This window comes from Piliocolobus tephrosceles, chromosome 14 (assembly GCF_002776525.5).
Source record: "Piliocolobus tephrosceles isolate RC106 chromosome 14, ASM277652v3, whole genome shotgun sequence".
In the NCBI taxonomy this organism is placed as follows: domain Eukaryota; kingdom Metazoa; phylum Chordata; class Mammalia; order Primates; family Cercopithecidae; genus Piliocolobus; species Piliocolobus tephrosceles.
This window is the reverse complement of record NC_045447.1, coordinates 22,673,479-22,687,770: the sequence shown is the minus strand read 5'-3', so window position 1 is coordinate 22,687,770 and position 14,292 is coordinate 22,673,479. Positions and strand designations below refer to the sequence as shown.

The window sequence follows — 14,292 nt, the reverse complement described above, 5'->3', positions numbered from 1 at the left end:
ATGGCACCTGTATACCCATGTAACAAACCTGCACGTTCTGCACATGTATCCCAGAACTTAAAGTAAAGCAAAAAAACAAAACAAAACAAAACAACAACAACAAAAAAACCAAAAACCTGAGAAGGAGGCACCCATCCTGCATGAGGCCAGAGTGTGGAGTAGAGAGACCAGCATGAGCCATAGTCAAACCCGGTCCCTTGCTCAAATAAACCTGTAGAATAAATAGTCCTCTGGTTCCTGTAGACCAGCACTTCCCAGTAGAACTTTCTGCCATGATAAAAATGTTCCATATCTGTGCAAACGATGACCACTAGCTGTGTGTAGCTATGGAGCACTTGAAACATGGTTGCAGCGAATGAGCAACAAAATGTTAACTTTTATTTAATTTAAAATAATTCAGAGTTGAAGGTAAATAGCCATACTTATACAGTGGCTACCATGTCAGACAGTCCAGCTCTAGCACTTGTGGTATTCTTGTCTCTTTAAACCAGGACAGAGAACCTTAATAATATCAGCTTTCTTTGTCTTTGTTTTTGAGTGTCTAATGTGTGCCAAGTTGCTGCTGCAGGCTTGCTCTCTTTTGACAGCTCACAACATACAGTTGGAAAAGAAACAAAATCCCCATTTTACAGATGCAGAAAGAAGGCCTGGGGAGGCTAAGTTTTTGCCCGTGGGGACGAAAGAGCAAGTGGTGGTCTTTCTGATCCCTAGCTCTGCTCTTTCCACTGCTCCCAAACATTTTCAGGGCAGACCAGCAGCAAAAGGCAGAGATTTTATCCCCAAGGGGTGAGGAGCTACTCATCTCAGGGTTTAATGCAGCTCAGATGGCCCTAAGCTGGTTGATGAGATAACATAGGCCTGGCTCGCTGTGAGAAGCACTGTGGGGGCTTTATAGGTGATTCAGAGAGTGGCCAGCCTTGGGATGGGGACAGGGTCTTTGGAAGATGCATCAGCAGGGGAGAAAAAAAGCTAAAGATGCTTTGTGGGCAAAGTGATGCATCTAATGATGGATTTCAGCAACTCAGCAGGAGCAAGAGAGAAAGGGTGTGGTGGAATCTACAACACACCCAGCTCATTGCACAGATCACAGAAGGTGTCTGTGAAAGCCTTTCTGCCACAAAGGGTGTAGAGCTGCACTCTCCATTTGTGAGCCCTGCCATGGACGAGGTATAGCTCACGTATGTGCAGTGCCTCAGCTAGGTTTTCATTTCTGGGTTGTTAAATGTTTGGCCAGCACCCAGGATGTCCTAGAGGAGTTCAGAAGAGTCACAGACCCATGTGATGTTAGAGGTAGGCAGGACCTCAGAGCCCCACTGCAGCCCGCTTGTTTTACAGATGGGAGACCTAAAGCCCAGAAAGGGAAAGAGACTTACCCTGAGTCACACAAGCAGAGCCAGGTCTTAAACTACGTCACTTCATAATTCACACTTTCCACTCATCCTCCCTCGTGGGGCAACATGTCACCCCTGTACCTACCTTGGAGGATACAAAATGCATGTGAGGGCATTGACTGGGAACGGAGACAAATGATTCACAGCAGTTGAAATATAACAAGCACTTACTACTGCCAGTCACTGGGATGAGCACTTTAGACTGATTGCTTCATTTAAGTCCCATGGCATCTGGCATTACTGCCCCATTTTACAGATGGGGAAGCTGCTGTAAACTGGTTTGCCCTGTCTTATACAACCAGATGTGGTGCAACTGACACTCTTGTTATTAAGTCAGCATGCCTCCAAATCTTAGCCATCTAGCTCCTGCACTTGCTGCCTGGGTTTTTCTTGCTCGGATGCTGCTACATTTCTTCCTGCTATTATTTTGTTTATTTTCATGTCTTCTAAGGAGAAGAAACCTAATACTTCTCCCTCTTTCTTCCTCTTCTCTTCTTTTCCTTCATCCTACTGGGGTACTACAGCTTACAGTCAAGAGACATGGTTCTGACATTGGCAACCTCTGTGACTTGGGCAGATTGCCTCACCTTTCTGGCTGCTGTCATTTCTAAAATGTACTGCTGGTTGGGTTGATTCTAAACTTCTCTTACAGACAGTACAGTAGAGTGAGTAAGAACCTCATCTGACAATTACAGAGCTCAGTATGTGTGTTAGGCTTTAAATGCTTTATATAAATGGACTCATATGATCCTCATGATCACTCTCTCAGGTAGTAGACTCCATGCCCATTTAGCAATCAGGGAACTTGAGGCATAGAGAAGTTAAAGAACGTCCCCAAATCTACCCAGCTGAGAAGTTGCCAAGCTTGCATATGAATTCGGGTAGTTTGACTTACACCCAGGCTCTTAAAACCATGACACTAGCATCATTTGAAAACTCACTGTTTTGCTTTCTAACAGTCAGTTCCCAAGTCTGCAAAAATAATATAATTTCTACTCTACTGTATTGTTCAAGTGATTTTTAAAGCACTGAGTATGTTATAGGTGTTTGATAATATTATTATATGCCTTCAGCTCTCTGTGGATCTGTGTAGCTAAAGCAGCAGGGGAGTTAGAGCTCAATATGCTCTTGTAAAAACAGATGCACAGGCACAGAGAGGCAAACTGTTTTGCTGAGAGATGTTCAGTCCTCTTATAAGAGATTTCACCTTAGCATGAAGAATTGTACATTTGGAGTCAAACATACTCAGTCAGTTCCCTGACAACACCCAGAAAAATTACCTTCTGGTCTTCCCAGATTGGAACTTCAATTATGCCAGATCTTCTCTGGTCAAACTAGACTCAGTCAGCAATAATCAACTACGAAGTTCTGCACCAGGTGGTAGGCAATTTCTGAATGCACTAGCATCTACTCTTAAAGAAGGATTTAAAAATCCAAAGAGGCTCCAGAAAGTCTGGCAAAGATGTGGAGGTGGGAAAGCAAGAAAAGTTTGCAGGAGAAACAAAGCGATTCACTTGTCTAGAAGGAAGGATATGTACATAGCAAGAGATGGAGCCAGAAATGTCATCTGGATTCCACTGTAGAAGCCCTGAAGTGCTAACCTACCAGTATGCCTTGTTTTGAAGGCTAAGGTGTCTTAGCAAAAGGATGCTATGTATTTTTAAAAGCAAATTTCGCAACACAAAGTACCAGATGAACTGGGCAGGAGAGAGATAAGCCAATGGTAGCAAAACCAGTGCTTTATGCTCCCATCTTTCATTCACAGTGGGGCCTCCCCAGTGTGAAACTCCATGAGCAGACTCCAGCTACTTCTAATACATTCTCTGTTACAAACCAAGCTCTCCAGCCAGCCCTGGCCCAAGTAGTGCTGAGGTCTGCAGCCCTTCGGGGGCTGGAAGCCAAATGCATCATAGGCCCAGGCCAAGGCTCCAGGAAATTGGGGTCAATTTCCTACTCCCCAGAGGGCCCAGGAGAATCATGGGGCCTAGAGCCTGGGGCTCTGAGAGGGAGAGTCTGGGCTCTTTGAAGCCACATGAAGCTGCATAACTTTGCCATGAGCCCCTACAGAACCTCTGGGAGTGAACTCTGCAAGCCGCCTTGCAGCTGCATGCTCAAGATGGGCCACCCTTCTCCTGAGGCCAGAGAGGTTTCCATTGCAATTGCACCCTCCTTCTGCCAGCACAGGAGAGGCCTGGAAAGGGGCCCCTTTCTCTTCCGATCCTGTATCTTTGCAGCTGTTTTCTCACATAGGGGAGCCTCAGCTTACATCAGTTCTTTTAAGGAATTTATTCATTTTCTCATGCATTCATTCATAATTTATTCCCTCATTCATTCATTTCTTCATTTACTCACTTGTGCATTTATTTTCTCATCCGCACATTCATTTATTTTCTTATTTCTTAAAGAAATACATTCTATCACTCTCCACCAATTCACCCCATCTTTTGTTAAACAAACAATTCTTGAATGAACAAAAATGTCTATTAAGTGATGAATGAATGCACTGAGTGGCCTGGACCTGTTAGGCATTGTGGAAGACCCTGAGGATACAAGGTTGAATAGGACACTGGCCTGGGCCTTGAGGAACTCATTGTCTGGTTGCAAAACCGATGATAAACAAATAGGTAATGTCTTGTCAGAGACATTTAGGTACTGCCCCATGCAGAATTGAGGTGGCATGAGAGCAGGATGGGTTGTGCCAGATGAGGTGTTTGCAAGTTAGACAAGGCGGGTGGGTAGGAAACATAGCAGACAGGAGGAGCAGTGAGCATGAAAGCACAACATATGAAGCCTTCACGAATGCAGGCAATTTAAACTGAAGTTCAAGGTTGGTGGTGGTGCTCTGGAGAGCAAGAAACTGGAGAATTAGGCAGAATTAAGGCTGGGAGGGCTCTGGAGCCAGCACAGGAGTTTGCATGGAAGCTGAAGGTCACAGGAAGCCATTGCATAAATTTTTGCATTGGTGGAGCACAGCCAGCTCCTCTGGCCTCATGTCAAGTTTCTCATCTTATTATAAGCCTGAAAGGGGTAGAGAATATATAGCTTGTTCTTAGATCCTTCAGAATATGGGTCCCCTGCTCAGAAACCACCTATGATTCTCCATTTCTTTTTCATAGAGTCTAAACTACTCAAGTTGGCATTTAAGGCTCCACACTTTATCTGTGTTACCAGCTCATCTTGCCCTTCTTCATGCCTTGGGTCATACAATTAGAACCACACCAGGCCCTCCAACACGCACTGTATTTTTCATCATTTGCACATGCCCTTCCATCTTCCAGGAGTGTCTTCTTTTCCTTTTCTGCCTGCAATTCCATGCATCCTTGAAAATCCTTTTCCATGTATCATTTTCTCTAAGTGGCCTTCCCTGATTGTCCACCCATAGCCAGTTACTCTTCCTTGGGTACTCACAGCACTGGTATAATATTTAACCTGCCTCACTGAGCACAGTCACAGTGACATGGCTGGTGGCTCACATGACTGCCATTCCCATTAGCTTGCAGAGGTGGGCACTGGCTCTCTTCACTTCTGCACCCCACAGAGCTGGGCACAGATTGGACACTAAGGAATCTTACTTGAATTAACTTTCTGAAATTCGGAGGTTGGAACGGGACTTCAAGAAGGGATTATGTCTTCAAGCTGCGTTTGCCTAATGCTTTGCAGAAGATCGAGAAACTGTAGTTCCCTGTTTTAAAGAATTGGGAGGAAAGCACAGATATAAGTACCCCCATATCACCCTCTTCATGCCATTATTGTTGGAATGGAATGGAATGGAATAGAATGGAATAGAATGAAAGAAGGAGAAGATCAGGAAAGGAAAAGAAATGTCTTGGAAGAAAAAGCTTCTCAACTAGACCCAGATTATTTAGTCAACATATGACAGAGCCCTGACATAGGATACTTTCTCACTATTTAAGAGGAAGCAAACTTTAGTGCTCCTCATTAACCCATGCACTTACTCTCTGTGTCAATCAAGGAGCTGATGGGCTCCTAACCTCTCAATTAAAAAAAAAAACACACACACACAAATCAAAACTATAATTGGCTCTGATTGAAATTTCTGAAAGACTACTAAGCTCGGACTTGGGAGTTTGGCATTCTGGAAAGCCTTGAGCAAGTTTCTTCCCAGGCTGAGTCCTCAGTTTCCCAATATGTAAAATGGAAACACACTAACAATACCTCCCTTTCAGGGTGGTTGAGTTTCAACCATTGTTAAGAAATTGTTTTGGAACACTTCAGAGCTCTGGAGAGATGAAAAATTGTTTTCTGTTTTATTCTGAATAGCTTATTCAGTTGGGGCTGGTGTCTCTCTTCGTCCTTACTCTGTTTCTCTGTTGTTCAGGGACGTGGGAGCAACATCATTCATTGCCGGAAAGATGGCACCTGGAGTGGCTCCTTCCATGTCTGCCAGGAGATGCAAGGCCAGTGCTCGGTCCCAAACCAGCTCAACAGCAACCTCAAACTGCAGTGCCCTGATGGCTATGCCATAGGTATGATGGGCCCAAGAGGGGAGCAATAGGAGGGGCAATTCCTTCCAGCAATTCAGGGCTAATGCCTGGGTGGGTCATTGAACACCCTGGTCACATGAGTTCCTGCATAGGCACTATGGAAAGAGAGATGAATGAGTGTAGACTATGGCCTCCCAAAAAGAGAATCAGGGACAGGGATATGGTGACCCAGTGGTGGGTGAGTGTAGACAGTTACACTAGAATACAGAAAAGCTGTCAGATGCCTGAGGGGGACACAGAAGACTCCCAGAGGAAGGGATGCTTTCATGGGGATTTGAAAAAGCTTTTTGGGGAAGAAATGCTATTGCAGGCAGAAGAAACTCTGTGACTGAGGAGCAGGAGTTATGAAAGCACACATCACATTTAGGGAAGCAATAGTAGTCTGGTGCAGCTGCTTTTATTATTAATTTTAAAATTTGCATCATACTAAACATTCTTGAGTACCTGATATAGTTCAGGCCCTTCATCAAGCACTTGAAAGGGATTATATCTTATCCTCGCAATAACCTTTAGTAGATGAGGGCATCAAAACTTGAGGGGATAATGGAACATGCTCCCAAATCCTGAGACCCATCCCATTCCAAAGCCTGACTTTTTTCTGTGGCATCTCAGCTGCATCCAAGATGAGCATAAACTGCATTTTCAAAATACTCTTTGTATGGTGACAGGCCAGCTCAAGAAATACACACAGTGAGAAGAGACAAGTTGGGATTGTATGCCAGGGATTTGCCTCGTTGAAACCAGGTATCTGGACAGATGCCTTAATCACAAGCACCACAGCTTTCCAGGGTACTCGGAGTGCAAGGAGTGTGACCTCATTTAAGGGTAGTGATGCTGACCTTTTGGGCTGATTCCCTAATTGACCATGATGAAAAGCCTAGGGAACTCAATGTCCTTTCTCCTGGCCAATATGATTTATGAAGCAATCACCAGGGATGTCTGGTGTAGAAGGTTATCTGAATGTGCAGAGATCCAACATGATTTTCATCCAGCAAACACAGAGTTATCACTGCATGTCCAGAAGCAAGGCCTGTGGTTGGAGAGGGACGGTTCATGGGGACTGTCCATCCATTTTTGAAGACGAAAACACATGCCCTCAGATAGCAGAAGTTCTTCACCTTAACTTACAGTGGGAATCAGCACTCTGGCGTTTAGCCCAAGACACTGGATCCTGCATGGGTCAGAAAACACCAAAGCACATGATTGCTCTCACTGATGGTTTGGAAGGTACTTTAAGATCTTACACAGCCACCAATTCACAAGATGCTGACCAGGAGGGTTGCAGAGAGATGGGATCTTATAGGACCTGCTAATATAGGCATTCTAGAAGGTGGGGCAACAACTGTTGCCGTGGTGAGCAGCATGGGCTGCACCATCCCAAGGCCAACACTTTCTTTCTCCTTTCCATCATTCCTGATAGGTGTGTGTGGTCCTGATAGGTGTGTATGTCTGTGAGGGGGTCCCAACCTCCAGCTCAATCATAATATGTAAGTGAATATTCATTCATACTCCTAACTGGCATTGAGTGGCCCTGTGAGAAAAAGCCTAATTAAGTGACCTTTAGGGAAAAACTACAGAAACAAATTTGCTGCATATCTATACCCACTGACACATTCAAATACATTCACATGTTCATACATAAACACGTGCCACATGCTGAAATGCTTCATAACCAAACAGCCCCAAACACATACATCATATAGTAAGCTCATGCCTAACACCTATACATCAGCCAAATACCACACAAATGCATCACTCACACAAACACATACACACACAGGTAGCACATAAACCTATACATAGCACTCACATGCAGTACATAAAAATCTCATACTTCAACAAACGCAAACACATTTTATGTCCCCAAACATGTCAAACACAGAAAGATGAACAAAAGGCAAACAAATCTCACAGACGCATTTACACATTTTATTCACATGTCTCAACTGTATGCAAATGAGTACAATACCTGGCTCTCTTCTCTCCATCAGAACAGTGGAGAAAAAGGGGAAAGGGTGGGAGGGTGGTATTTCTTTACCTACTGAGTGTTTTCATGGTCAAAGCAGAAAGGGGAAAAAATCTATGTGATATTGCAACCTGAATTAACTCCCCTTTCCTGTACCCCAAGTCCCCACGGCTGGCGCCCAGATGTCCATCTTATGAACGTGATAATCCAGGGCAGATGAGGAGTGTATAGGGACATTGGAGGAGAGCAGAGAGAAAAAGCCACACAGGGAGACAGGAAGGCTGAGGATGAGAGTGAGAAGCAAGGCAGGAGAGCAGTTGTTGCTCATCCACTCCTCAGCCCCAGCTGTATCCTCGCTTTCCTTCAAATGCCCCTGACTTCCACCTCCCAGGCTGAGCCCTTCCCTGGGGAGAATCCACTTTGTCAAGGAGAGGGATTTGATCACTGGCCTTATAAGCAGGGATGAGATATGTGTCGGGCTTGGGGGCTGGAGGGCACCTTCTGGAGTCACCCAGACCAGCTCCCCCTGCGTGCCTCCCCCAGGCCACCTGGGGAGGCTTCTGTGGCAGTTATGAGCCCTCAGAAAGTTGCTGCTGCTGCCACTGGGGCTGCCACCCTCCCTGCGCCTCCCGGGAAGGAGACGCAGAGGCCTGGTGAGATCACCACTCTGCAAGGATGCCAATTACGGCTCATATATCACAACACAGCAGCCTGGTCCTAAAGCCCCAGAGCTGGCATGGGGGAGGGGAGCCTAGGAGAGGGAGACACAGAGAAAGAGAAATTAAGACACGACTGCTGCATTGGACAGCAAGTGTCTCCTGTTTTGACCACAGGGTTTTTTTCTTTTTTAATTTTATTTTTTTCCTCTCTTGGGATAAGATAGCCTTTGTCTATTTCTCAGAGGCTGCATTTTTTTTCAAAAGAATTTTATTATCAGCCTTGTCTCATCTTTGCTACCTAAAAACTCCTTTAGAACTGGTCTCACGATAAAGCATACCCCATAAGCAGTTCCTCTGACTGCTTAGGGATCTTTGCTCCTTATTATCATCACTCATCGTTTTTGTCTGTTTGTGTTGTCCCCATTTCTTGTCTCTCTGGCCCCTCACCGTCTCTCTTGCTTCGATGGCTGCCTCCTTCTCTCCTCTCTCTGTGTGGCTGCATTGTATTGATTGCGGGGCCTGGAATTAGAGATGTAGCTCTCTCCTCAACAGCTTTGTGCCCTGAGCTTTGTGCCTTTTGGCTCTCCAGCCTGTGACACGGGTGTCATGACTGAAACGGGCTGGATTTGCAGGGAAATCAGGTAACATAAGAAAACCACCGGGTGGGGCCAGAAATTGCCTCTAGTCAGGCTCAGTGTCCCTGTGTTTGAAGTGAAGGGCTTCTACTCAGGAGGCTGAGGTGGGAGAATCGTTTGAACCCAGGAGGCGGAGGTTGCAGTGAGCTGAGATCGTACCACTGCACTCCAGCCTGGGTGACAGAGCGAGACTCTCATAATTTAAAAAAAAAGTAAAAATAAACACAAATTTAAAAAATGAAGGGCTTTTAAACATGGTCCTGCCTCTGCCACTCCATCCTTGCTCTTTCTTTAGATTTGTAAGCCTCTTAGACTAGAAAGGATGACAAGATGGCAACAGGAAGGGCACTGGATAGATTGTATATATATACACATATACATATACATGTATACATGCCTCTATGTATATTGCATGTTTATGTGTATATGTATATACATATCTGTTTGTGCATGCCATGTTAGTCATTCAGCTTTACATGGACTCATTACTTGATTTATTTTTTTTTACATCATATATATATATATACAAACACACACACACACACACACACACATATATATTCTATTAGCTATTCTAGAAGCCCCCTTCCAAATATACATATATATGTATATTTGGAAGGGGGCTTCTAGAATAGCTAATACATACATATGTATATTTGGAGGGGGGGCCTTTAAAATAGCTAATACAATAGAATATTTAAAGAAAAGAGTTGACTTGCTCCTAGTGTTTGGAGGGTGGTTTTGATACTAAGACAGAGAAATGGCCTCCTTCAGGCCTAGTCAGATTCTGACCGGTTGTTTCTTTGCCCACATGAATAAATGCCTCTTTGGGGTACCGAGTACTTTCCATGGACTAGGCTTGATTTTTCAGATGACCTCAGGATGTGTGAGGTCAGGGTAGAGAATGAATGAGTTGAATTAGAGTCAACTTGCCAACCCACAGTCTGGAAGTCAACTGTCTTCATGCAAAAGTTCCTGGACCAAGGGCTTCTATGTAGTAGCCCTATCTCTGTTAGTCATTTACCCCTTCTTTGACTCATTATCTGATTTTTTAAAATTCCTTTATCCATTTAATTCATAATTTACTCATTCGCTTATCCATTTATGTACTTAATTCCTCCTTTATAAGATACCTAAATGCATATTCATCTGTCAGTCCTCATGCCATTCATTTATCCATTAATTCACTCATTTCCTGATCCATTGATGTATTTATTCATTCACTGTCTCTTACACTCATTTCACATATACTTATTGAGTGCCTATAATCTGCCATGCATAGTGCCAAGCTCTGGACATAGAATGGGGACTATGGGTAGTACTGGCCCTATAGAATTATAGTTCAGCAGGGAAGAGAGCTATTGATATCACACTCACCAAGCAAACAGGAAATGGTCACATGACAATTCTGTCATGGGCACCTATGAGGTGCTTGGCCTGTCAGGAAACCATGGAGGTCTTCTCTGAGCAAGTGGCATGCGATTGAGGTCTGTGGGATCATTAAAAATGCACTTGTTGGAGTGGGAAGGGTCTTTAAGGCACAGGGAAAGGCAGGGATGAAACCCTGGGGAAAGAGAAGTTGGTATTGCATTTATGTGCTCATCATTCACTCAGCCAGTGCTCTGAGCTCTCCCTGGGTGTCAGACACCGGGTTAAACTCCGAGATGAATCAGGCACATCTGATGATGGAGTACTCTCACTCAGTTGTGAAAATCAGGGCCAACTTCGTAGAAGAATTGAACTGGCCCTTGAATAATGGATAGAATTTGGTTATGGGAAGGCAGATTGGGGGACATTTCAGGATATGGGATGAATAAGAGAAGAAGGACAGAGGCTGAGAATTGTGGGACTCAGATGGAAAACCAAGTGTAGTTCAGTCCGGTTGAACCAACCAGAAAGTGAAGGTGGTCAGTGAGAGAGAAGATTGACCAGACTGCAGGAGGCACTGAACGCCTAGCAAAGGGGGCTGTATTTTGTTCTGGATGTGGGGAGCCTTGGAAAGGTGTTTGAGCAGAGGAGGAGCTTGATCAAACTAGGATCAGGGCCAATGAGGGTGGCAGCAGGAACCAGCCAGATGGGAGGCATGTGAATGGAGTCAGGGAGACCAAAGGTGGCCCTGCCTGGGGAGCCTTCTCCTTCCCACTGCCTTGAGGTTGGGTAGCTCAGTCCACTGGGGACCAGGAAGTGGCAGGGCCCACTCTGCAGGAGGACAGTTTGCAGATGTCGAGGGTCTGGGGCCTGAGCCGCCACCACATGCTGTGCTTCCCTCAGGGTCGGAGTGTGCCACCTCGTGCCTGGACCACAACAGCGAGTCCATCATCCTGCCAATGAACGTGACCGTGCGTGACATCCCCCACTGGCTGAACCCCACTCGCGTGGAGGTGAGTGACCAGGGACATCTACCCACCTGCAGCTAAGGGGGAGGGAAATGATATTGTTAAGCACTTGCTATGTCCAGGGCCTGAGTTCATTCTTTCACAGATATTATCTCATTTAGTCATCACACCTGCCCTGTGGGTGTGTGCTGGGGAGAGGTGGGGTAGAGTGGGGAGGAGACTTACAATCGTTTCTCTAGTCTTTAATTATTTAATACTTTCTCTCTGTCAGGTCCTACATGAGGGGCCTTTTATTTACTGTCCCACTAAATGCTGATGTCAGCCTAGGAATAAACTGAGGCACCAATAACAGAGGTAGGGAGCATAGAGCCGGGTTCCAGACCTGAGTCTGTCGGGCTGGGAAGTCCATACTCATAAGGATGGTGTTGTGTGGCTTCTCTGGTGCCCTCCCTTGTAGCCTTCCACTTTACATAGCCTAGGTTTCTGGTATCTTTCTCCAAGCTTTACCTGTTTCAGGGAAAGCAATTAATAGGTGTCTAGCAAACTAGTAATATCGGTTGTTTGTGGAGAACCTGCCATGTTCATGTGTCCAGTGCTTAGCACGAAGACTTCATTTCAGACTCACTACAGTTGTATGAGAGAGGGGTCATTGTTTGCATTTTCTAGTTGTGGACACTGAAATCTCAGAAGTGAGGTGATGGGCCCTGAACCAAGGCTTGAACCCAAACCTTAGTCTGAGCCCTGTGTGTTTCCCATGGTGCCAGGCTGGCATGCCCCCAGCCAGATGATTACAGAGGCCCCCACCTTGGGGCAGTGTCGGTTTGACTTTGAGATTGGCTGTTCCCACTCGCCTTTGTGTCACCCAATCAACTGGGGCCCCTGGAGCTGATGTAGGCCCTGCTTTTGTCCCCCAGGACATCACAGGTCCAGGCCTCATGTGTCACTCTGGGCACTGGCTCTTCACCCTGGAGAAACTGAAAGAAGGAGACTGGGGTTGGGGCGCGGGTGAGGTTCAGCTCTATGTCTCTCCACCAGACTACTGCCTGGGGTGCTGAGAGGCCATGGAGCCAGGGAGCTGCCATCTGCCTGCCTGCTACAGATCACGCTCTGGATAGCTGGGCAGAACCCGATACTGGGTGTACTGTTTCTCAAATGCGCTGAGGGCACAATTGCCAGGGCTTACTCAGCATTCTGGGCGTATAGACCTGGCCAGACCTCCTCCACTCTTCTGTGTGCCCCGGCTTACTCCTCCCCTCCTTTTTGCTTCCTCTTTCTCTTCTGCTCTCTCTTTTCCTGTCTCCATCTTACTCTCTCTAATTTTTTTCCTATTTCTGTTTTTCCATTCTGTTTTTCTCTCCTGCCTCTTCTGATATACCTTTCCCCTTGTTCTGTCTTCCTCCGTCCCACACTCTCCTTTCCATCATCCCCCCTGTTTCTCTCTCTCTCTGTCTCTGACTCTCTCTATATCCACAAGATTGCCCTGTTTCCCAAACCTCAAGCTCTGTCATCTGTTTCCTCCACCATTCTTGAACCAGAATTCCTGCACAGATTCCCCTGAATGCCCCATTGCGCCTTGATATGCTCACATACGCAGGCATGCAGGGAGCCCACATGTCAGAATCTCAAGGCAGCTAGAGATACTCAAGAACAGGCTCCTCGTTGTACAGATAGGGAAACTGAGGCCTATAGAGGAGGGCGGCTGGTCCACACAGGCAGCACAACTGGAATGACAAGCTGGACTTGTGATTGGCGGCTCCTTCAATACTACCAGCTCTCCTTCCTTTTCCCACCCTAACTCCCACATACTCGAAAGCAGGTGAGTTTGACTCATACACAGAACAGACATAGGAGACCTCCCTCTCACCCTAGTATCAGAGATCTTCTTGGCCTGGCCCAGCCTCCCACTTAAGACCTTTTTCCTACCCCCTGGGCAAATTCCCACCCTTCTCTCTGTGAGCCCTGGGCACTAAAGAGTTCAGTTATAATTCACTGTGAAAAAATCCAGGGATTTGAAAGCCTGCAAGCTGTCCCCGCTCCCCACCATTGCCCACCCGCTGCCTGCCTGCCCCATCCCCCACCCAGTTCCCTGGTCTGCCTGCCTTTATTGATGCTGGCCTACCGAGAGAACCATAACGAGGTTCAGACCTCCACTGGTCTCTGGAGGCCTCATTATCCAGGAGGAAAAAAATGTGGTAGAAAAAGGGAGGAGGGCGAAGGGCAGAGATTGATGATTTCCAGGAATAAGGCAGAAAAGTTGGCCTCTGCTGCACCCTTGCCCCTTGTGCGGTGAGAGCTACAGAAATAGAGCTGCTGGTGCAGGCATTTCCAGGCCAGAGGAGGCCCTGGATAGCTCCTCTGCTTTCTGGGGGTCTGCCCGTGAGCACCAGTGCGATTTAGATAGCTGGGGGTGAGGCTCTGCTCCAGCTGCTGCCACTTTTATCCCCAGGGTAAGAGAGTGAGAGGCAAGAACTGGCATTTACAGGGCACTTGCTGTGATCAGGCACTGGGTCAGGCACTTCCAATCTTTTATTTCCACCCCCACCCCCTACCACACACGCATAACCACACACATATGTCCCTATCAGGTGGGTATTAGTCTCTTCCTGCTTCCAATGGAAGTAATGGAATCTCAGAGATGGAAGCTACTTGCATAAGAGAAGTTGAAGAGAGACCCAGGCCAGTCTGATAGTTTACTTCAGCTATCCCTGCAGCGTTTATGAAATGTAGAGTAATAAAGGCAATACATTTACTGATGGTTTACCAGGGATGTGCTGGCAAATAGTTAACAGCTGGCTCTCCA

The 14,292-nt window shown here is 46.2% G+C and overlaps 1 protein-coding gene across 1 annotated transcript in view; it reads left to right on the top strand.

Annotated features, from left to right (window-relative positions):
* PAPPA (pappalysin 1) overlaps positions 1–14,292 on the top strand; it is a 247,490-nt gene that overhangs the window by 205,259 nt on the left and 27,939 nt on the right. Inside the window, exons 17-18 of the mRNA XM_023223653.2 lie at positions 5,731–5,878; positions 11,428–11,537. Coding sequence (XP_023079421.1) covers positions 5,731–5,878; positions 11,428–11,537 — 258 coding nt within the window. The remainder of the gene's footprint in view (positions 1–5,730; positions 5,879–11,427; positions 11,538–14,292) is intronic.